The sequence below is a fragment of the Schistocerca serialis genome, chromosome 3 (genome assembly GCF_023864345.2).
Source record: "Schistocerca serialis cubense isolate TAMUIC-IGC-003099 chromosome 3, iqSchSeri2.2, whole genome shotgun sequence".
Taxonomy (NCBI): domain Eukaryota; kingdom Metazoa; phylum Arthropoda; class Insecta; order Orthoptera; family Acrididae; genus Schistocerca; species Schistocerca serialis.
The window spans coordinates 247,152,359-247,177,334 of record NC_064640.1 but is presented as its reverse complement, the minus strand read 5'-3'; the positions used below and the strand labels follow the sequence as shown (position 1 = coordinate 247,177,334).

Genomic DNA, 24,976 nt, shown 5'->3' with positions numbered 1-24,976 from the left:
ACAGTCACTTTTGACAAAAGCCAAAATTCCACAGATAACGCTCATTTACTCAGGAAAATACACTGAACTTAACGCTGCATTCAAACAGACAACAACTGGACCTGTGAAAGAAATACATAAACATAACCAAATTAAATACCACTGTGACTCCCTATATGATTAAAGAGCTGCAATCCAATTCTTTCAAGAGATAAAGATGCCATTATATGCCTATCAACTGGCAACAAATAGAGAACATGTTATCAAGTGGATACCTGAGGAAGTTATGGAAGAGGAACTTCATGAAGAACTGAAGAGACTTCAGTGTCACACGTGTGCATCAATTCTAGAGACGAGACAGGCACACGAAAAAGCTCATTCCACAACCTACGTACTAGGCCTCATTTCCCAAAGGACATCACACTATGCACTACATGATATTAGAAGCATGTTTAATAAAGAGCAAAAACAGAAATTTACAAATCAAAGGATGAGCGTACCCAATGCAAGCGCTGTCAGAAGTCTTTCAAACAGTATTTTAATGTACAATGCCGACTACATATGTCAGATGTGGAGACAATCACCATTCTAAGAACTGCAGACTTCCTCGCAACGAACCACCTAAATGTGCAAATTGCTATGAGTCAGGACATCCAGCTTCCTCGAGTGGATGTGAGCAATATCAGAAAGCAGTCAAATCATACTAGCTAACACCTGAAACAACAAAGAAGCGACAACCTCAGCCCACAGCAGTATTCCCACCACTAAGAACATCCACTGGAAATCTCAATAACAGTTTAAACCAGGGCATAACCCAGGCATAAGGGCATAAGTCAGCGAGGTCATAAGAAAAGGGATGAAGAAAGACATAACCAACAACCTGAATAATCCCTGCGACCATCAGAAACTATAAAAGCATTCTTCAACATGGGATCTGTTGTGTCCCTCTTTAACAGACGTAACTTCATAGCTACAAAAACGGACCTAGCAAGACAGTTCAACAATTCAACTGACCTTTTCTCAAAGAGTCTAGTTTTGATAGAAGGTATAATGACGATCTTCTCCGACGAGTAATGGATCATATGCCACAACTGAAAAAAAACGCCTCACATTTGGTTATACAATGGCGTCAAGAATAAGAAACTAGAAGTCACAGATTTGACTGAATTCCATGAAGTCGATGTTATGTTCGCATCAGAAACTCACCTAAGGTCAGCCCAGGGATTCAGAATTGGAAACAAAACGGGCTACCACAGTGACAGACCTAACAGGGGAGCAGTAGATATCACAATATTTTTGCGGTCCTCACTCACACAAAACTATGAAACTATTCCGCAGCTAACGTCCCTAGAAGCAACAGCAATAACTATAGAAACATCTAATGAGAAAATTTCGTTGATAGCCACCTACTTGCGGCCAGATATCTACCTTGAAGACGATGATTTTATCACACTATTGTATCATTTCGACAAAATCTTGCTTTGCGGAGATGTAAATGTGAAGAACATAGCATGGAACTCACGTCAAGAGAATGTAAGAGGAAGGCAACTTCACGACTTTGAAGAACGACTCCAAGCAATAACTACTGGACCAGAATAACCAACATGTACATCCATCACACAGAACCGTGGAGAAAATGTGTTAGAAATACTAATCGTCAACAACATCAGCACACACCTCAGCTTAAGAAACACCAGTGATTTGACATCAGATCACAAACCGATTTTCCGCCGCATTTCACGAGCAGTAGATCCACCAATGAGACTAACAAAAACAATGAATTGGGGTCAATTCCAAAATTGGCTAAATAACAATATTACATTAACAGAAAACGTCACCACAGCGGAACCTATTGACCAAACAACTGAGACACTATCATCGAAAATCAAAAGAGCAGCCAGGCAAGTTTCATTAATAACAACTCATAGAATACATGCTATGAAGCATTTCCGCCCACATTCCAGGATCTTAAATATTTAGATAAACAGAATCAACGAACCTTTAACCAAGCTTACAGAAAGTAAATGAAGCAGTTGTCATGAGAATTGACTAGAAGAGCCACGAAATGGCGCTCTGGACTGTGGGAATATCGAATGTCAACCCTACACAACGACCGCGAGATGAATGGCAACTTATCCTCACCATTCGTAAACCACGACAATCAAAAAGAGCCCTACTGCACAACTATAGACTCACGTTTGACCCGTGGGAAAGACCGAATTATAAATCACAAGTTCGAAAAACAAAACATAATTAATACAAAAGATTTCCAAATTGACCAAGTTGAGAACAATGGAACAACAGAATGAGCCAACATAATACGCAACGCCAAAAGCAGAGACAAGTTACAACTGTCCACACCACATGAGCTGAAACGAATCATCAAGAATACCAAGTCAGTACCTAGACCTGACGGCATCATTAACGTCTATGTCAAATATCTGCCACGGAAGCCGCTACTATTGCTAACTAGAATTTACAACAGTTGTTTAATTAATGAATATTACTCCTCCAAATGGAGAACGGCAAATGTAGCACCAATTCTAGGCAAAGACCACAAAGAGCCAAGAAGCTGTAGGCCTATAAATGTATAATCAACATTGGGAGAAATCTTGAGAGAATATTATTGGCAAGAACTGACCACCATTATGGGACAACAATATCATACCAACCCCTCCCCTCCTCCCCCTCCCCCCCCCCCAAATCTGGCTTAAGCCAGAGATAAATTCTGCCGAAATTTTTACAAAGGTACAGACGGTGTTTAGAAAGGATAGATTGCATGCAACCGGTGGTGGAGTGTTCGTCGCTGTTAGTAGTAGTTTATCCTGTAGTGAAGTAGAAGTGGATAGTTCCTGTGAATTATTATGGGTGGAGGTTACACTCAACAACCGAACTAGGTTAATAATTGGCTCCTTTTACCGACCTCCCGACTCAGCAGCATTAGTGGCAGAACAACTGAGAGAAAATTTGGAGTACATTTCACATAAATTTTCTCAGCATGTTATAGTCTTAGGTGGAGATTTCAATTTACGAGATATAGACTGGGACACTCAGATGTTTAGGACGGGTGGTAGGGACAGAGCATCGAGTGACATTATACTGAGTGCACTATCCGAAAATTACCTCGAGCAATTAAACAGAGAACCGACTCGTGGAGGTAACATCTTGGACCTACTGATAACAAACAGACCCGAACCTTTCGACTCTGTATGTACAGAACAGGAAATCAGTGATCATAAGGCCGTTGCAGCATCCCTGAATATGGAAGTTAATAGGAATATAAAAAAAGGGAGGAAGGTTTATCTGTTTAGCAAGAGTAATAGAAGGCAGATTTCACTTAACAGATCAAAACGAAAATTTCTGTTCCGACTCTGACAATGTTGAGTGTTTATGGAAAAAGTTCAAGGCAATCGTAAAATGCGTTTTAGACAGGTACGTGCCGAGTAAAACTGTGAGGGACGGGAAAAACCCACCGTGGTACAACAACAAAGTTAGGAAACTACTGCGAAAGCAAAGAGAGCTCCACTCCAAGTTTAAACGCAGCCAAAACCTCTCAGACAAACAGAAGCTAAACGATGTCAAAGTTAGCGTACGGAGGGCTATGCGTGAAGCGTTCGGTGAATTCGAAAGTAAAATTCTATGTACCGACTTGACAGAAAATCCTAGGAAGTTCTGGTCTTACGTTAAATCAGTAAGTGGCTCGAAACAGCATATCCAGACACTACGGGATGATGATGGCATTGAAACAGAGGATGACACGCGTAAAGCTGAAATACTAAACACCTTTTTCCAAAGCTGTTTCACAGAGGAAGACCGCACTGCAGTTCCTTCTCTAAATCCTCGCACAAACGAAAAAATGGCTGACATCGAAATAAGTGTCCAAGGAATAGAAAAGCAACTGGAATCACTCAATAGAGAAAAGTCCACTGGACCTGACGGGATACCAATTCGATTCTACACAGTGTACGCGAAAGAACTTGCCCCCCTTCTAACAGCCGTGTACTGCAAGTCTCTAGAGGAACGGAGGGTTCCAAATGATTGGAAAAGAGCACAGATAGTCCCAGTCTTCAAGAAGGGTCGTCGAGCAGATGCGCAAAACTATAGACCTATATCTCTGACGTCGATCTGTTGTAGAATTTTAGAACATGTTTTTTGCTCGAGTATCATGTCGTTTTTGGAAACCCAGAATCTACTACGTAGGAATCAACATGGATTCCGGAAACAGCGATCGTGTGAGACCCAACTCGCTTTATTTGTTCATGAGACCCAGAAAATATTAGATACAGGCTCCCAGGTAGATGCTATTTTTTGACTTCCGGAAGGCGTTCGATGCAGTTCCGCACTGTCGCCTGATAAACAAAGTAAGAGCCTACGGAATATCAGACCAGCTGTGTGGCTGGATTGAAGATTTTTTAGCAAACAGAACACAGCATGTTGTTATCAATGGAGAGACGTCTACAGAAGTTAAAGTAACCTCTGGCGTGCCACAGGGGAGTGTTATGGGACCATTGCTTTTCACAATATATATAAATGATCTAGTAGATAGTGTCGGAAGTTCCATGCGGCTTTTCGCGGATGATGCTGTAGTATACAGATAAGTTGCAGCATTAGAAAATTGTAGCGAAATGCAGGAAGATCTGCAGCGGATAGGCACTTGGTGCAGGGAGTGGCAACTGACCCTTAACATAGACAAATGTAACGTATTGCGAATACATAGAAAGAAGGATCCTTTATTGTATGATTATATGATAGCGGAACAATCACTGGTAGCAGTTACTTCCGTAAAATATCTGGGAGTATGCGTGCGGAACGATTTGAAGTGGAATGATCATATAAAATTAATTGTTGGTAATGCGGGTACCAGGTTGAGATTCATTGGGAGAGTGCTTAGAAAATGTAGTCCATCAACAAAGGAGGTGGCTTGCAAAACACTCGTTCGACCTATACTTGAGTATTGCTCATCAGTGTGGGATCCGTAGCAGATCGGTCTGACGGAGGAGATAGAGAAGATTCAAAGAAGAGCGGCGCGTTTCGTCACAGGGTTATTTGGTAACCGTGATAGCGTTACGGAGATGTTTAATAAACTCAAGTGGCAGACTCTGCAAGAGAGGCGCTCTGCATCGCGGTGTAGCTTGCTCGCCAGGTTTCGAGAGGGTGCGTTTCTGGATGAGGTATCGAATATATTGCTTCCCCCTACTTATACCTCCCGAGGAGATCACGAATGTAAAATTAGAGAGATTAGAGCGCGCACGGAGGCTTTCAGACAGTCGTTCTTCCCGCGAACCATACGCGACTGGAACAGGAAAGGGAGGTAATGACAGTGGCACGTAAAGTGCCCTCCGCCACACACCGTTGGGTGGCTTGCGGAGTATAAATGTAGATGTAGATCATATCGGAATACCTAGCTTACAATATGAATATCCAAACTACACATGTGCCATATTCTGTGATACAGAAAAAGCGTTCTGTAATGTGCAGAGACCAATTACTCACAAAACTGAAAGACAATACAAACCTACAGGAGTGCTATATAGAAATCGTAGACAGCTTTTTAATGGACAGAAGATTTTATATACAAGTCGATGGAAAAAGATTGGACGGCAAGACACAAATCGAAGGAATTCCGCCAGGCTCGGTACTTTGGCCCGTTGTGTTTGCCATATATGTGAATGATCTCCCAAAACTACAGAACATACTATTAGCACAGGTTGCAGATGACACAACGCTCATATCTAGCAGCAGACTACCCAACACTGCCATAGACTTCATCATCAACTAGACGTTCTTCAATTATGGGCGGCTCATAACAAGATCAATATTGACTTCCTGAAAACTAAAAGTTATCCTCTTCACTCGCCGAGGACTAGTACTAGACAGAAAACTGGTAATCAGTGAAGAAGAAATAGATTGGACTCATCAAACTAGGCATCTTGGTGTCGTGCTTGTCAAAAAGCTGTCATACATGCAGCGTATAACAGCGAAACGCGAATAGCTAACAAAATCAATTTATGGGCTGTATCCCATGCTTAGTAGCACTTATATGTTTATCAAGGCCAAATTTAATATCTATCAAGCGACTACTGTGACGATAATGTTGTATAGCTGTTCCTTCTGGGACACAGCCAGTAGATCCAACTTAAAGAACCTACAACTAATCCAATAAAAAAAAATCTCCGCAAAACACTCAAAGCCCAAAGATGAACAAGAATACATAGAATGCACAACAAATGGAACATTCAAATGACAGACTAACTAATCAGAATTAAGACGCAAAACTGATTAGACAAAACTGAGGCAATGAGGCCTGATACTAGGCATATCAAAAAATGGTTCAAATGGCTCTGAGCACTATGGGACTCAACATCTTAGGTCATAAGTCCCCTAGAACTTAGAACTACTTAAACCTAACTAACCTAAGGACATCACACACACCCATGCCCGAGGCAGGATTCGAACCTGCGACCGTAGCAGTCCCGCGATTCCAGACTGCAGCGCCAGAACCGCTAGACCACCGCGGCCGGCCTAGGCATATCAAAGACATCAGAACAATAGAACCAGAAATATGACATAAAATAAAGGTCCCTCATGCAGTAACAGAGGTCCCACAACAAATAAGAGGAATGAAGGGCAAGCAGACCTAAGAGCCCATTATCCTACAAAAATTGACAAATAAAAAGAAACTTGAACACTTAACCTTACATCCTTGCAGGTCCAGCCGCCAAAGTAAATAACACTGTGGCGACGACATAAATAAATAAAACCTGACCCCCCCCCCCCTGTGCCACTGGTACCATGGCCCCCTCCCACTCCTATCTACTCTACGCTACGCCTCTGCCGCCTCTCCACACTACATATGTCACTGGGGCAGCTGAGTCCACTCTGCCGCCTCCCAGCGTCAGTTCCGTTACTGGGCTGCCTTGATCGTGCTATTATGACTGCATAGCAGCCATCGCATGTGTCCATGCTGACACCTGCCCAAAACGCAGTGTTTCACCGCAGCCAATTCCGTCCCGCTGCCTCCAGACCACTGCGTCTGTTGCTTGCCAACGCCACCACTTCTGAGTCATAGTGTCTCTGTGCCGATCGATGTCTTCGTGCCGCATTGTCCACGTGCTGCCGAGTCTGAGCTACAGCGTCTCCACATCACAAACGTCGATCCTAAGCATAGACCTCCGCAGCGCATTGCTCTGCAGTAGCAAGTCAGAGATTTAACTTAATATGTAACAGCAACAGTTGCATATTTTATTGTTTATTTCCAATCGCTAGCCATATGCAATGAAATGGAGAGCTCGTTAAGTGGCTGTGGATCAGAGGGTACTGAGAGTAATGCAAGTAGCACTGGTATGCAAAATGAAGAGATAGTTATGAGATCAGTATACATTTGAATATCAGTTAATAGCAAGCTTGAGTGCATTGATAATGGTAAAAACTTAGGGGATATGGAAATGAAGTTTATCAAGAAATTTGAAAAGATGGAAACAGGAATGGGGAGTATGGAATCTGAATTAAAGGGTGTGTTAAAACAGTGTTTGGAAAAAAAATATTGAGGAATTAAAAGCTTGTGGGGAAAATAAGTAAAGTACGCGAAAAATTTGATCGATTGGAAGCCAGATTCAGAGACACTGAAAGTAAATGTGAAAGTGCTGTTAAGTTGCTAGGTTAGTTGTGCAGAGGGTCAAAGGTGGAGAAAGGATTAATTGCTAACATGGGGACACTGCAAAGTGTTCCCAAGAGTATATTCAGGCATGAGAACCTAAGTGGAAACTTTATGAAAGGCAAACAGATGCCAAGTTAAAATCCGTGAAGGTAGAAATTTCTGAATGTCAGAAAGGTGTTAATAGCAGAATTAAAATTGGAAGTAAACAATTTGAAAAACATTTAATAATGCAGCAGCACAAGGTAACTCAATGGCAGGATATCCTCTAGGGCAGAGATTTCATTCCAGACCCTTTGCTGGAGAAAACTGATATCGTGCAGTGGATTTCTTGGCTGCGTGTAAAGCTAATTTATAAATGGTGTGAATCAGGTTGCTAAGATTAAATTTGTAAAAAAGGCTGTTAGAAGGAGGGCTCACACCCAGGCAAATCAAAATACTGAACAATTTGTTGACTATAAAATAATTGGAAAAAAGCAGCCGAGATTGCAGAATAATTTTTTCAGTGGGTCAAACTACAGAAGTGCAAAGAAAAATACGAGGGAATTTTGTGTTAGGGAGCTGGATAAATTGATTCGTCTGAATAGACCACTGGGTGTGCTAACTGAAATTTCAACTTTGAAAAGAAGGCTACCTGAATCCCTAAAATGGATACTTATTCATAGACCAACAGACACTGTGGAAGAATTTCACACCTTTATTGAAATTATGTATGGGGCTTTGTGTTAGACAGATGTACAACGAGAAGAGAGAAAATGGTAGGAGTCAAGTAGAGAAAATTATAAAAATTTTAGTGGAAACAGTGGTAATAGGTGGAAGGATGAGCAGTTTGGCTAGAGTAATGAGGGCAGAAGCTGGAGGAACGGACAGCAGGAAGATAATAGAAACTTTGGCGTAATGAGAGACAATTTTGATCAGAGAAGGAGGAGATTAGCGTTTAACGTCCCGTCGACAACGAGGTCATTAGAGACGGAGCACAAGCTCGGAGTGGGGAAGGATGGGGAAGGAAATCGGACGTGCCCTTTCGAAGGAACCATCCCGGCATTTGCCTGAAGTGATCTAGGGAAATCACGGAAAACCTAAATCAGGATGGCCGGTCGCGGGATTGAACCGTCGTCCTCCCGAATGCGCTTCCAATGTGCTAACCACTGCGCCACCTCGTTCGGTTTGATCACAGAAGAGACGATGAGATGGAAAGGGGTAAAAAAGAAAGTCCACATGCTATCAATTTTCAAGGTAGACAGTCGGGAAAGTAGGTGAGGCCTCAGTGATGGTACGGTCCACAGGGAGGCCAGTAAAAATGCAAGGAATAGGACCAAACAGAGATACAGTAGGACAAGAAATGAATGTGACAAGATGAGGATACAATATCGTAATAAGAAAAGGAGTAATCACTATAATAAACAGAATAACAGCATGCGTAATGATGATAAATCCAGTTTTCATATTAAGGAAATATTTGATCAAAATAAGGTAACTCAGAGAGCAGATATTGAAAAAAATGTTGGACTGAGTTCAATCCAAATTTTTGAAATGTCTGAAAGACACATCAGTTTCATCAGAGGCAAAAGCAGAAGTGGAAATGGATTCAAGGGGTGAAAGTACAAATAGCAGTAGCAGTAATTGTGAGGAAGCGATAGATGTAAGTGGATCATTAAATAATGAGAAAAATTGTGAAAGTGACTGATGTTGCTATTAAGTGTTGCCCTGATAACACAACCAAAACATGTTTCCCTGAATAATGAACACATGAGTCTGTGTGAGTATGTTAGTTGTAATTGGTTGGAAAAAGGGGAACCTAACTGTAATGTAAATGACTCACTGTCTTATGCTAGGTTTCGTAAAGATTTGCTACCAGGGGAATGGGATCAACTGAAATCCAAAGATGCCATGGGGGAGCAGGAGATTGTGAATATGCTTAATGAATTATTTGAAGGAGATACAGAAATAGAAGTGTGAGAGTAGGAGGAAGTCAGACTCTGATTTACAGGGAAAACTGAATTAAATAGGAAAAGGTTCAGTAAATAATTGATGATAAGGAGGTAAGAATGGAAGCTGTAGCATTATTGGATTAAGATATATCTGCAATATCAGAATCATTCTGGCAAGTAATTAGATGCAAGGAGTTGGTGGAATTACCAGTAGCTGAAGTAAAAATTATAACACCAACTAGAGTATGTAGCAAGCCAATTAATAGACTAATTTTATTGGATTTCAAAATCAGTTATCACAGGTTCAGTGAATGTTGTTTTGTAATTCATGGTTTAATCATGAACATCAAATTAGGGATGGATTTTATCTGCAAATATAGAAGTAACGTAACAGTGAAAGACAGGATTGCTGAATTTGGTGATAGAGATGGCAGAAGGAACATGAGGTTTAAAAGAGAATAAGCAGTAGAAAGGAGACTGCATGTTTGCAGGTGGAATGAAGACATGAGTTTAGTTGTTATATAATGTATAAAGTGTAAACGTTTTTTTGTATTTGTACAGTAATAAGCAATTTTGGAAGTCAGTAAGTATAACAAAGCTTGCATGTATATTGTGTGATGCAAGGTGTACAATGGGTATGAAAGTGTCAAAAGTCTGTCTACATGGCAACAGAAAACTGAAAATGAAGTAGTCACAGCATATCACAGTATGTGCAAGAGGGTTAGCTGCAGATGGAGGGTTTCTTTATTTATATGACTGTTTCTGTGACACCTGGAGTTAAGTTTGGTGCTTGGGAGAAGAATTACTACTAGGATTGGTCACATAAATTGGGTCATTTAAATAATAAACTGAAAATTTAGATAGATGTTCATAAATAAGGGTTAAATTGCAGATATTAATGTGTTTGCTTGAACTATTTGGATGATGAAAGGGTGGAGATATAAAAGGAGTATGCAGATGTTTGGGTTTGTATACATTTATTTGTTTTGGCGTAGTCTCAACGGAGTAAAGTACACAGTGGACATGTGGCAATTCAGGGAAAGGTTCATATTTCCTGATCACTGGAAGTCTTGAGTCTGCTTATCAGAGCAATAATTTATTTATTTATTTATCTGAAATACTTTTCTGTGTCCAACCCAGTGCATATTTACATGATAAATTACGTAAAATTTTGTAAATTACACAATGTTTAGAGCCAAACTTGTTACATGATCCTACTTCACTCTTTTACTCTAAAGTAATTGTTAGTGTATTATAGAATGAAAGGAATTTGGAAGATTGGAGAAATACATTAAAACCTCTTATTTCATTTTAGCAACTTATGCATCTACAGTTCCTGAAATATTTCTCTTGATTTTGTTCAGTCCAATTCATGTTCTTTGACAGTGTTGGACAGACCTCTGTTCTATCTTTCAGATTCTGAAGAGCCAGTTCTTCAGTTATTACGTAGTTATTGCCAATGTCTCTATTAAAAATAAAAGATTATTCAGTACCACAATTTAATTAATTAATTATTTTTCATAAGTGGTTCCAGTTCTGGGAAATCCTTTATACCAATCATCTTCAGTGGAAGTATGTACAATCAATGTGCCCGTTTTGTAAATGTTGAAAATAGTCTCAAGCTCCTTATAAATCTTCATCAACTGTAAATGAATTTCCATTGGCAGTATAGAATACAGGAAAAAGAATTTTATGATGGCATGGTATTCCAGATTATCCATTTGAACAGGAGTCTATCCATATGAGTACTTTAAGATGCCATCTAAACAGAACAGTTTCACAGGTAATGTTGATGTCATCATCACCATTGTCATCATTGTTATTTCATTATGAGAGGGATCCCCAATCATTATATACCATACCCAATTAGTTTTTAAAGTAGAGCTGTCAACAAAGATTGTTTCATCCTCTAATACAACACTCAGTTGCATCACAGATTTAATCAGTATCATGATACACTTCCCTTTTAGCAGTAGTAGAAATAAACAGACGAAATTCATGTGATCAGAAGAAATAAATAAAATTTCTTAAACAGAAATTTAATTCCACATTTGTGTCAACAGAACTGATAATTTCAACATAGCAACTGATATGAAATTCAGCATACTATATATCAGCACACTGATATTCAGCAATGGCGGTACTGCATCCAATTAAACATAGTTTCAGTTCTCTGTGACTGTGCTGTTCTAAGACAATGAATAATTTTTAAGATTTCATACTGAATGCACTACAGTACCTCTATTATTCTTACCATTGTCACCTATTGCTACATAACAAGAAAAGGACGAAACTACTGGCTGATTTAACTGAATTATTCTAAATCTGTTTCCATTGTCATAGAACAGCTGAAAGTAAGAATGGCTTGAGGCTATGATAAGTGTCTCAGTAGTTACAAATAAATGATAAAAACTGCTGTTTCATCATACTGTTTCTTTTCTGAATTGAACTGCTGTGGGAGATTAATTTATGGAAATTTTAATACAAAAATTGTTTGTATAGCATACCTCAAAGAAATAGCTGATGTGCATTAAGGTGGGGCTAAGTAAAAATTAAAACAAAGCAAATGTATTCACAAAAGAATTTTGAGATTTCTTCTATCAGAAAAATATTTATGTCACAGAACATGTAAATAAATAAATGTTTGTTATTATAATCTTACTTTAACTATAGCAGATGTATGCAGAAGGGAAGAGGGAAATAGGTTTGACTTCCCCTGCTGGTGTCTCCAGAGTGAGCTAAAATATTCCAGTCTTTCTTAATAAATGTTTAATAACTGGCAGTAGTCAAATCTGATGTATCTTACTTGTTCATTACTGTGTCTATTGCTGCATGAGAGAAATTTTATGCCTCCCAGTGTGTATACCTTAATCCATCATAATGTATTGTAATTTTCACCTTTTCAAGGTCTGTCTACTCACACATAGACTTTATATCTCTCTTTCTTTCTTTCTTTCTCTCTCTCTGTCTCTCTACCTCTGTCCCTCTCTCACTCAGTCACTCACTCACTCACCCATAGCAGTAACAAGTTCAAATAATAAATAATTATTGTATCACATTTCAAAACTCGATTTTTCTTCAAATTAATAAATTATTTTTTTATTAAAAATCTCTTATTTAGTACACATATTCATAAATACACAGTAAAATAAAGACAAAATTCTTTTATTTTGAAGACATTTCTTGTTTGTTGAAATGCATGAACATTTACAAAAATGTCATATTATTCAACAACACACTGTTTAGCATTCTCAAATTAATAGTACAAGCTGATAATTCTGTGGAATCCAATGTTGCACTTTGAGTACTTCGAATAATCTTATATTGCAGGTAGAATGACATGCTGGAACAAATTCACACTTTGTGTATCCACAATTTTCCATTTTATGTTTAACACGAAACGTTCATACTACCAGTTTACACAGTACAAAAGACTGTACTTGTTTAACATTCACAATCAATGAAAAAATATTAATTAGTGAATCATACAGAAACAGTCCACTTTCCAGACACCTCAAGGTATTACTTTAATACAGATAAATGTTGAACTTGATGTCAAATAAATTGTGTCTACAGCAACACAACGGATGTCGTTCAGGGACGCGCAAAAAATTACCATCAGCTACTAAATTTTGTTTGATTATGTTTTTTATTGCCTGTAGGGAGTTGATAATTTCTAGACACTACTATTTGTTATCTCGGATATGTGTGAGAGTTGTATCATTCATAAGTGGTTCTCTGAGCTCTATCTTTGTCGGCTGTGGTGCAGTTTTAATGTCTGCTGTTCGCCACTGCCAGGTCCTGACAACTCTTCCATTATTATTGTTATCAGTTTCATGAACATATCGTGGTTGAAGCTTGATGATAGTTCCAGGTTCTCTCATTCTTTCTTTATGATTAGAATTTCTGCCAGTATCCTTAATTACTGTTCCGGCATCAGACATTGCCTCTGTATCTTCAACTACATCGAAAGAGGGTATAATGTTTGTATCACCAAGAGAGGAGTTTGAAGAACTACCTTTGCTTTTAATTATGGACGCTACTGCAGCTGTGATATCAGACTGTGTTTTAACAGATATATGTCCTTGATCCTTTGAGTTATAAGGCCTTCTACTGTAATTATCATTCCTGAATTTATCTACATTTTTAGCATGCAACTGTCTGTCATCCACATAGTTATGAAAACCTGACTCAAACGGCAATGATGTGTAACTTGATGTGGCATTTGGTGGTGATTCTTTATGCAAGTATGCAACTGGCCAGTACTGTGGTGGTCCGTAGTCATGTCTGGAACCATGGCTTGGATATGGTAAATAGCGTTCACTGCATGGTCTCCACTGATTTGTACTGAAGGTTCCAACGTAGCACCTGCACACACAATGCAAAAAATAATTAAAGTAATTTTTCGTTAGTATGTATCAACTATAAACCAAATATTTTTGTTTAAAAATTAATATGAAGATAGTGATAAATTCATTTTAAGGCTTTTTAAAAATGCATTTGAATTGATGACGTACTAAAAATATTTTTCATCTGTACAAGCTGTATTGACAAGAAGCTAATTTCTGCTATAATTTACCTTTTAGAGATGATTTAGGAAGGAGGCTGCTTCATATTGAAGTATTAAATACTGACTGGTTTGTTTCAGTAGTGTTTTAAGTTTTACTATTGACTTTACCAGGGGATTCTGAAGTTCGTATTTGTTTTATTTACATCAAAAATCAGAGGTTGCTGAGAATTTCAGAGGAAGCATTAGGGAACGATTGACAAGAACAGGGGAAAGGAATGCAGTAGAAGAAGAACTGGTAGCTTTGACAGATGAAATAGTGAAGGCAGCAGAGGATCAAGTAGGTAAAAAGACGAGGGCTAGTAGAAATCCTAGGGTAACAGAAGAGATACTGAATTTAATTGATGAAAGGAGGAAATATAAAAATGCAGTAAACGAAGGAGGCGAAAAGAAATAGAAACGTCTCAAAAATGAGATCGACAAGGAGTGCAAAATGGCTAAACAGGGATGGCTAAAGGACAAATGTGAGGATGTAGATGCATGTATCAGTAGGGTAAGATAGATATTGCCTACAGGAAAATTAAAGGAACCTTTGGAGAAAAGAGAACCATCTGCATGAATATCAAGAGCTCAGATGGTAAACCAGTCCTAAGCAAAGAAGAGAAATCTGAAAGGTGGAAGGAGTATATAGAGGGTCTATACAAGGGTGATGTACTTGAGGACAATATTATGGAAATGGAAGAGGACGTAAATGAAGATGAGATGGGAGATATGGTACTGCGTGAAGAATTTGACAGAGCACCGAAAGACATAAGTAGACACAAGGACCCAGGACTAGACGACATTCCATTAGAATTACTGGTAGCCTTGGGAGAGCCAGCCATGACCAAACTTTTCCATTTCGTGGGCAGGATGTTTGAGACAGGTGAAATACCCTCAGACTTCAAGAAGAATATGGTAGTTCCAATGCCAAAAAAGCAGGTGCTGACAGGTGTGAAAATTAATGAACTGTCAGTTTAATAAGTCACGGCTGCAAAATACTAATACCAATTCTGCACACATGAATGGAAAAAACTGGTAGAAGCCGACCTCAGGGAAGATCAGTTTGGATTTCGTAGAAATGTAGGAACACGCGAGGCAATACTGACCCTACGACTTATCTTAGAAGTTAGGTTAAGGAAAGGTAAACCTAAGTTTACAGAATTTTTAGACTTCGAGAAACCTTTTGACAATGTTGACTGGAATACTATCATTCAAATTATGAAGGTGGCAGGAGTAAAACACTTGGAACGAAAGGCTATTTATAATATGTACATAAACCAGAAGGCAAATTTAGTAGTCGAGGGGCACGAAAGGGAAGAAATGGTTGAGAGGGGTTAAGACAGGGCAGTAGCCAATCCCCGGTGTTATTCAGTCCTTATATCGAACAAGTAGTAAAGGAAACTAGAGAAAAATTCGGAATAGGAATTAAAATCCATGGAGAAGAAAAAAAATCTTGATGTTTGCTGATGACATTGCAATCCTGTCAGAGAAAGCAAAGGTCCTGGAAGAACAGTTGAACGGAATGGACAGTGTCTTGAAAGGAGGCTCTAAGATGAATATCTACAAATGCAATACGAGAATAATGGAATGTAGTCGAATTAAATCAGGCTATGATGATGGAATTAGATTAGGAAATGAGACTCTTAAAGTAGTAGATGAGTTTTGCTATCTGGGCAGGGTATAAAACGTAGACGGGCAATGGCAAAGAAAGCGTTTCTGAAGAAAAGAAATTTGTTAACATCGGGTATATATTTAAGTGTCAGGGAGTATTTTCTGAAAGTATTTGTATGGAGTGAAGCCATGAATGGATATGAAACAGAGACGATAAATAGTTTAGACAAGAAGAGAACAGAAGCTTTTCAAATGCTGAAGATTAGATGGGAGATCATGTAACTAGTGAGGAAGTACTGAATATAATTTGGGAGAAGAGGAATTTGCGACACAACATGACTAGAAGAAGGGTTCTGTTGGCAGGACACGTTCTAAGGCATCAAGAGATCACCAATTTAGTACTGGAGGGAAGCGTGGAGGGTAAAAACCGTAAGGGGAGAGCAAAAGATGAATACACTAAGCAGATTCAGGAGGATGTAGGGTGCAGTAATTACTCGGAGATGAAGAGACTTGGACAGGATACAGTAGCATGGAGAGCTGCATCAAACCAATCTTTGGTCTGAAGACCACAACAACAACAACAACATGGAAATGGATATGTTTTTCGGAGATAGTAAGATACATACCCAAGCAAAAAGTTTAAATTTAATGTTATTTTCCCTCTGACTTCAGACAAATGACGAGATGAATTCTACAAGTTTACAGTTGATTTCTTCTCTCTTCATTGCTCAGTTGAGCTAATGCATAATCTCTGCTAACTGGGACATTAGACTGTAGCTCCTTTCTATTTTCATTCCCTCTTTTCATCAGCTGGAGAATTTTGGAAGCGACAGGATCAGCTGAGTTTTAAACAGATACTGACGTAGTAACTGAAGCTATAGACAGTATCAGCAAGGATTGCCAATAGCACTCATTAGCAGGATTCCAAAGAAAACTGTCACTGTAACATATAACTATGAAGCTTTCAGTTGCACACCATAGTTGTATTGCGTTGTCAACTTTGCTTTGGTATTGTACTCTGATTTGAATACAATGTAGATTCTCCACACTTTGCTCAAGACCTTGGGTTTAATCTGCAGACAGTTTGGCTCATCCCCCCCCCCCCCACACACACATAAAACATTTTATCCCACCCCCCCCATATCTGGTCTATATTATCCCAAACATAATCATATATCTACATTCAATGTTACCCAATTTATCAGCCAGTGTTTGTAGATTTGAACTTGTACACCACTTTATACTGAATGGTTTGTTCTTATATTTTGTAGATGGATGGATTATGTGATTGTAAGGGAACAAACTAGTATGATCTTTGGTCCATACTGGGGTATCCAAAACATAGGATTCAGCCATTCATTTTTAAACCACAAAAAAGGGAGTAAAAATTGATGTAGGACAGCCGCGAGATATGTTAAGAATAAGAGTCGGAGGTAAAAGAAAATTGGGTAAGGTAGACATCAGCTGGGATCAATTTGAGGCCCACTGCAGCTCGGCATGTGCTGGGAGGTGCAGCCCAGCCTGAAAAGGCACTCCTGCTCACTGTACCATGTCAGTATAGTTCACAAGCTGTCTAATAGGAGAAGCGCAAAACTGTTTTAAGAAGAAATTAAGACACAGCGTAATATTAAAATTGAGTTTGAATGTCAGGGGTTTAACCAGCGCTTCATATGGGGCAGGCACTAAGAGTTGACGATATACTGTTGATCGCATGTCAGATCCTGGTATCGTTATTTCCAGATCATCCTTCCTCATAGCTTCTTTGAAAAGCTGATTGGTTATTTTATTCCCCAGTATTTCAATTTAAATGGGGAACCAGAAGTAGACTATCATCTTCCTGTTGTGGCGGAGGTCTAAGACGATATATTGTGTTCGCGTTATCAATGACTGCTGGGAATGACAGCGGACTATAGTTTGTACGCTGCACGTGGAGTCTGCATTTCAGGAAATAATCATGTGATTCACTGTGGGTGTAGCGATGGGTACACATTATTGCCACCAATTCTGCTGTAAACATAGTGTCGTTGGTACTCACATATGTAAAGGGATAACCTGTCCAGTCTTCAACTCTTGAGTGATCAGTTCAGTGCTATCTGAATTGAGGTACTCACTGAGTACTGAGAGGAACAATTGGTGAGAAACTAAGGAGTTTATTACGTGCTTTGGACCAAGAGAAAAATCCAGTTCAATTTGTGCATGAGGCACGCACCATGTGAGAGTTCATGAGCGTGACATAGTCGAAGGCTTGCTTGGGAGTAGGTAAGCAAAAGCTGGAACTGATAAACTGCAACCAGGTAGATACTGAAATTTCTGACCGAAACAGATTTTCTTCAAGTCTTACACATTAAATGATTTAAGATCTTGAACTTCTGGGTCTCATGTTCCCATTTTGTGATATTGCAAGTTGATGATTAGGATTAGTGATCTTCACAGCAACTGGTGCAGTAAGGTAGCTGTACACAGGGGAATTCCCAAATAGTGGTCATCGGAAACCTCCACAGAAATGTTCATTCATTCAACTGGATGATGTATGACCAACTTTCAAACAGTTGAAGCACCTCATCGCAGGTGGTATAAAAGGCTTTACATCACGGCCGTAAACCATAATCTGAATTTCATACAGTAATAAGTCACGTCAAAGCCCTCCTCTGCCTCCCAAAAAAAAATTTGAGTATATTTTGCTATCTTTAGGGCCTCGTTGGACATGGCAGATAAAATGAACGTCCCGCAATTCCAAATTAGCATGTAATCATCATCCATTTGAAGTATAGCGCCCTCGTGGAAGATTATACCCTTGATCGTAGTTACGTTCCTGTGTGAGCTGACTGAGATAGGGAGGTTGCCAAACTAGTTGCAATTTAACAATGAAGCGACAGACTGCAGAGGTTGTTTTAATCGGCACAGATTGAATCAGGGCCCTCAGGGGTTTGGCATTAACTTGCTGAGTAAGGGCTTGGCGAACCCGGGTTCCCCGAGATGAAGACTGGTGAGCGCCGCCAGTTCTCTATCACAGTAAACTCTGGGCAGGCTTCAACGACCACCGTGTGGCGCGGCGGTGGAATGCCGTGTGTCACTGGGGCCAGGGATCTTGGCTTAACTACCTGAGTCGCGAGGATGGAAGAAGCCTCTGTAAAAAAACCCTCAATCCTAAGATGTGCAGTGCGCTGATGGGATGCATGGCTGTTGAGGCAAAACTTCCATAAGCGGGCGACCTCTGGAGAACCTGCCGCACCTCAGTTGCACAAGGCTTACCCAGGCAACTGGGGCTGTGCTGGGTGGACATCCGTTCCCTAGCTGCTCATGGGACGCCCATGGCGCCTCTTAATTCTTAAAGAAACTGCTCCCAGTGGATCAGGTGGGCCACTGGTGAGCACTGTTACCCATCCCAACAAGATACGCTGTAAGGGTACGTCTCCTGAGCATACTCGTCAGAAATGCAGAGTCAATTACAGTAACCAGGGTACAGGTGTGTCAAAGTGGTTTTGTGATGGTTAAAAGAGCTGAGGGCACCTTTGCTAAGGTGTCCCCATTCTACATCCAGAAAGGTTTAGATGGTGTTACGAGTTGTCTGAACAAAATAAAAAGGCTTTGTAATGGTATATGTTGATTGAAACGGCCACTTCAGGGCAACTACCATGACTTCTGAAAGCAACTGCATTGGGTGAATACTCTATGACTGTTGAACTGCATAATACCTTAAATTCCAGCTGCGGGGTGGTAATATGTGAAGACCTCTTGCATGAGGACGTCAGTGTCTTGCAGTGGGAAGGTGTTATGGAAGTTCAAAATGTGAAGAAGAGAGTGAATGGGAAGCTTGAAACAACAACTACATTCATATTAACTTTCAATACGCAAGACCTGCCCAGCTACATTAAGACATGTTTCTTACACTTAGCAGTTCACCCTTTTTTCTAAATCCCATGAGGTGTTTCAAGTGTCAAAGATCTACTCATACTACCATTGCATGTAATGGTCATGATACTTGAGGGAACTTTGGTCAAGCAGTTCATGAACCAGGTGTGGAATGCTCATCTCCATCAGTGTGCGTTAATTGCTGTAACTCACATCCTGTCTTGAATAGGGACGAAAAGAAAATTCAAGAACTTAAAGTTACACGTCGCGTGTCATATGCCTCCTGTTGCTGCACATGCCAACTGCCAGGCTCTAGTTACACAGACTCAGTTACACAAACTTCTCACACTGACAATGTGGAGCCACTGCCCCAACAGCAATCGTCCCACTGGCACCTACTGGTATACTCATTCAAGGACCTTCCCGTGTTTGAGCCCAACGAGGGAAAGCTACGACAAAGACCAAGTCAAAATCCGGTGGAACAGTACCTAAAGCACCAGCAGTCAAACCAACTGCTACTGCTGCTATTGACGACTTGGCAATGTATGTGGTTCCAATCGAGGAGTCATCTAGTCCTAGTAGTCCACCCCCAGTTACTTAAAGTGTAAAGAGAAAGGAAAGACAAACTTTCCCAGTAGATAATGGATATCCTGCAGTGGAATTTAAATGCCTTCAGAGTTCGCGTGGATGAACTAAACTTCCTCACACAGACCAGACCAGTGAGTGTGTGTCTTCAGAAAACATATTCCAAGGAATCCGATAACCCTGTGTTTACGGGTTATCGTCTACATCGAAAAGATGACCTTCTTGGAGGTAGAGCTCAGGGAGGAATGAAAGTGTTCGTCCATGACTCACTTTGCTCCTTCCCTGCAACCCTAATCACCACACTGCAGACAGTTGCTGTCACACTGCATTTTGTGTCCTTTCAGATAACCTTCTACATCTACATCTGCATGGATACTCAGCAAGCCACATTTAAGTGTTCCATCTATCTTCTGCCACAGGCGCCAATGGATGATGAGGCACTTTCCGAGCTGATCGACTAGCTTCCGCCGCCGTTTGTGCTCTTAGAGGATTTTATGCCCATAATATTCTATGTTGTTGCCTCTTCACCTGGCCAAGGGGACGAGTGGTTGAAAGTTGTTACGGTCTGACACCACGTGTCTCCTGAATACGGGCACATTTTTGCACAGCATCAGAGACATTCTCCGCCACTGATTTGACCGTTTGCTCTCCTCCTCTCGCAGACTCTGTCGAATGGGAGGTGGCAGACGACCTTCACTCCAGTGACCACTTTCCTATTACTGACTGCCTTTTACAACGAATCGATCCTTGGGGAAAACCACCCAAGTGGCTGCTATCCAAGGCGAATTGGACGTTTTATAGCCAGCTGGCTGTGCATGAGCACATGGATAGCGTCACATCCACGCTGCCACTGATGCATCTATGCCTAAATCGTCAGGCCGTCACAGAAGGCAACCTGTTCCTTGGTGGAACGATCAGTTTCGTTGCGCTATACGGGACAGGTGGATAGCGCTGCACAGGTTCACGCGTTGCCCAATAGCAGAGAACCTACGAGCCTTTCGGTTAGCGAGAGCAAAAGCCCGACAGACAGTGAAGGAGAGCAATAAGCAGTCATGGCACGAGTTTCTGAACTCCATTCATAGGTCAATTTCCACCAGTGCAGTATCGGAATCCGTAAGGAAGATATCTGGGAAAAGGATGTCATGTCCATTAGCTGCCGTGAAGGATAATGGAGTCCTGAAATTGACACCATGCCACGGTACTTTTACGATTAGCATTGTCCATGAGTTCAGTTCCACGTTTCCACGCCTATTGCAGTTCGGAAAAGGTGACGTCGTTCTTCGCCTCCAACAATGACGAGGCCTATAACCTCTCGTTCTCCATGTGGTAATTGGACACAACATTAGCTGCAGCTCGCGAGACCTCTCCTGGGCCATACTTTATAAATTACGGTATGTTAGGGCACCTTAACCCTGAAAATAAAGAAATCTTACTTGCTCTCTTTAATAAGATATGGAGAGATGGGGAATATCCTGTCCGTTAGAGGGAATCCATAATGGTCCCCATTCTTAAACCAGGCAAGGACCGTAAATTCCCAGGGAGCTATCAGAGTCTCGCTCTTGCCAGCTGTGTAGGAAAGAAGCTAGAATGAATGATCAAATCGCGCCTTGTCTGGACTCTGGAATCTCGAAATCTCCTCAGTCGGTTCCAGCGTGGATTTAGAAGACATCGTTCCACTCTTGATAACCTCACCCTACTATAAACAAAATTTGATGTTCATCTTTTTTGACGTTGAAAAATACGTCACTACATGGAGAGACAATAAATTTTGTGAGCTACATGAATGGGGCTTTCGTGGCCGCCTCCCCATTTTCTTGCAGTCCTTTCTTGCTGAACACTATTTTCGGTACAGAGTCAGGAATACTCTTTCCAATAGATTTCGTCAAGTCCATGGTATTCCACAGGGGAGCGTTTTAAGTATGACTTCGTTCACAGTGCAATCAATGGCATATCGTCTGCAGTGAGGAGTCCTGTCCAGTGCTCATTGTTGTAGGTGATTTTTCTATTTTCTGTTCCACTTCTAATCCTATATCTTTCTCTCGTCAGTTACAGTTGACACTCAAGCGATTGGAAGAGTGATCTTCCCGGACAGGTTTCAATTTCTCCCCAGAGAAAACAGTATGTACTGATTTTAATCGTGATCGTTCTCTTTTTACACTTCTGGAACTAAGACTGTGGGATACTGTTTTACATTGTAAGGAGGCGATGTGGTTTTTAGGTCTCTTATTTGAGAGCAAACTTGCTTGGCTGCCACACCTCAAGGAGCTCAAAACAGGAGCCCTTAAAGCGCTGGATATCATGAAGTGCTTGAATGGGAAGAAGTGGTGTGCGGATGGATTCTGCTTGCTGCACTTCTATAAGGGTTTCGTGCGATCACGTGTCCAACATATTTAAAGATGCTGGACTCCTTATGCCACGAGGGCATCAGATTGCCAACAGGAGCCTACACGACGAGCCCTATACCGAGCTCTGTGCAGAGGTAGGGGAGGCGCCATTAGCGGTTCCTTGGCTGAACAGGTGCTCAAGCTCCGGTTGTCTCCGACTTTGCTGGCTTTCCCTGCAGATATTAATTTCTGAGATACCTTAGAACGACTATATGGAACTCGTCCACGAGGGACGAAACTGTTCGATGTACGGGCAAAGCAGCTTTTATTGGATCTGGGAGTGTTTCTGCCAACATACAGAGAGAGGGTTGTTGCAAAGCTCTTCCCTGTTTGTTATTGAAACCTAGAATAATTTTTTATTTGACAGAGTGTAACAAATTGCTCACTCCAGATTACGTTTTTAAGAATAAATTGATTACCATTTTGAGTGATACTAGGAGTCTAACTTGGTATACACGGATGGGTCCAAAGAGGGGGATACTGTCGGCTGTTTTGTCATTTTTCCTGCCTCTGTCTTTAGGTTCCATGTGCCTAGTGCGTTTACAATCTTTCTGTGCGGCTTTTAAGGCTGTGTCCTGCAGACAATCCAGTTTATGTGCCCAGCAGATAGAACTGTCCAGAACATCCACGAAGCCATCCTGCACTTGCAAAGACAAGGAAAGGAGGTCTTATTCTGCTGCGTACCAGGGCACGTGGGTATCCATGGAATGAGTTTACGGCCAAGGAGGTATGTACCCTTCCCAACGTAACTGACTACCCTATCCCTCTGCAAGATGCACTGTCATTGCTGCGAAGGTCTGTTATGCATCTTTGGGTGTGACGGAAAATGAGTTGTCATCACTAAAAGAGACTGTAAGGCCATGGTGCACCTCAGTTACAATTGATGAAGTCTGTTTAACGCGACTTCGAATAGCCCACAGCCCCTGACCCATGGCTTCCTCCTCAGGCGTGAAGAACCACCTGTTTGTGATGCATGTGGCGTGCTATTACGGTACGACACATTTTAAGCGACTGTATTTTATATAATGACGAGAGGGTTCAAGCTGGTTTATTGACAGACATGCCCTCAACTTTATGTGATAATGAGCTTAATGTGGCACTTGTTTTACGATTTTGTGCCGGCCGATGTGGCCGAGCGGTTCTAGGCGCTTCAGTCTGGAACCGCGCGACCGCTACGGTCGCAGGTTCGAATCCTGCCTCGGGCATGGTTAGTTCAAATGTGTGTGAAATCTTATGGGACTTAACTGCTAAGGTCATCAGTCCCTAAGATTACACACTACTTAACCTAAATTATCCTAAGGACAAACACACACACCCATGCCCGAGGGAGGACTCGAACCTCCGCTGGGACCTTTCAGGAGATACAGTCCAGGTCTTAAAGCTATGCCGAAAGTCAAATCTTTTACGATTTTTCGTTAAAATGATTGTAGAGAAAAGAACGCCAATGTACTGTGGACACTCGTGACACGTTTTCGTGGCGTTAGGTAAGAATTTATTTAGTGAACGTGTGAACTTTCTCAATATTTTGTTATAAATAAACATAAATCATTACGTAACGCATACTTTATTGCTAATATGGACAAAAATCAAACAAATTATGCCTATTTTCTATTCTCTTTGTAATTATTCTCCACGCATAGTTCATTCTTTGACACGCTTTCCAATTGTATGTGTCAGTGAGGAAGTTCTGGATGATTTATTCTTTTATTAGGAATGGCAGAATTTGCATTAGGTAATGCACCTTCTTATCATTTATTGGAACATATCGAACAGTCTCTCCGTTTAAAACTGTGCTGAGAACAAAAAATTTTGAGAAAACCCGCTCTTTCTGTACATGTGGAGGTTTGTCTTCTGTTTAGGTGATACGATAACTGCATAACAATACAGAAAATCTCAGAACGTATGAGGTTTCTCTATCGGCCTATGTGTTTAAAGTAAAAGTCAGCTCAATTTTGTCAAAAAAATAGGCGTGTAGGGTTTCTAAATCTTCCCATTTAGTTGCAGGCAGTCAACATAGGTCTGGACAAAGTGAGCTGGGCTTCATTCGAAAAGCTGTTTTATCAGATCAACATCAATAATGATGCTGTTCTTCGAGAGTATCGACGCGTTAAAGGAACGCCCCACACCGGGGTTGAGAAGAACACGATTCGCCAATTGCGTCACAAATTATTGAAGAAGTTACTATTGCCACGCTGAGAATGCTGGACGCAATGTGCGATCTTCATGCAGTGCACGAACTGTATCACGACAGCTGAATATTTCATGGGCTACCGTTAAAGATGTGCTGCAAACAGTCGTGAAGTGGTATCTCTAGTGCGGTTGCAGGTCTAGTGGATGTAGATGGTCGCGACACTGGGCAATACTTGTAACTTGGAACGTAAACCTGGTACGCAATTAATAAATGTTTCCCTCTCATATGTATGTTAAAATG

General features: G+C 40.8%; 1 protein-coding gene across 2 annotated transcripts in view; it reads right to left on the bottom strand.

The window, feature by feature from the left end:
* Nucleotides 1-12,699: 12,699 nt before the first annotated feature.
* LOC126469995 (uncharacterized) overlaps nt 12,700-24,976 on the bottom strand; it is a 501,305-nt gene continuing 489,028 nt past the window's right edge. The window contains exon 13 of one of the 2 annotated variants that reach the window (XM_050097449.1): nt 12,700-13,932. In XM_050097449.1, coding sequence (XP_049953406.1) covers nt 13,251-13,932 — 682 coding nt within the window. In that variant the 3' untranslated portion in view covers nt 12,700-13,250. The remainder of the gene's footprint in view (nt 13,933-24,976) is intronic. The other variant, XM_050097450.1, reaches the window with a different exon arrangement.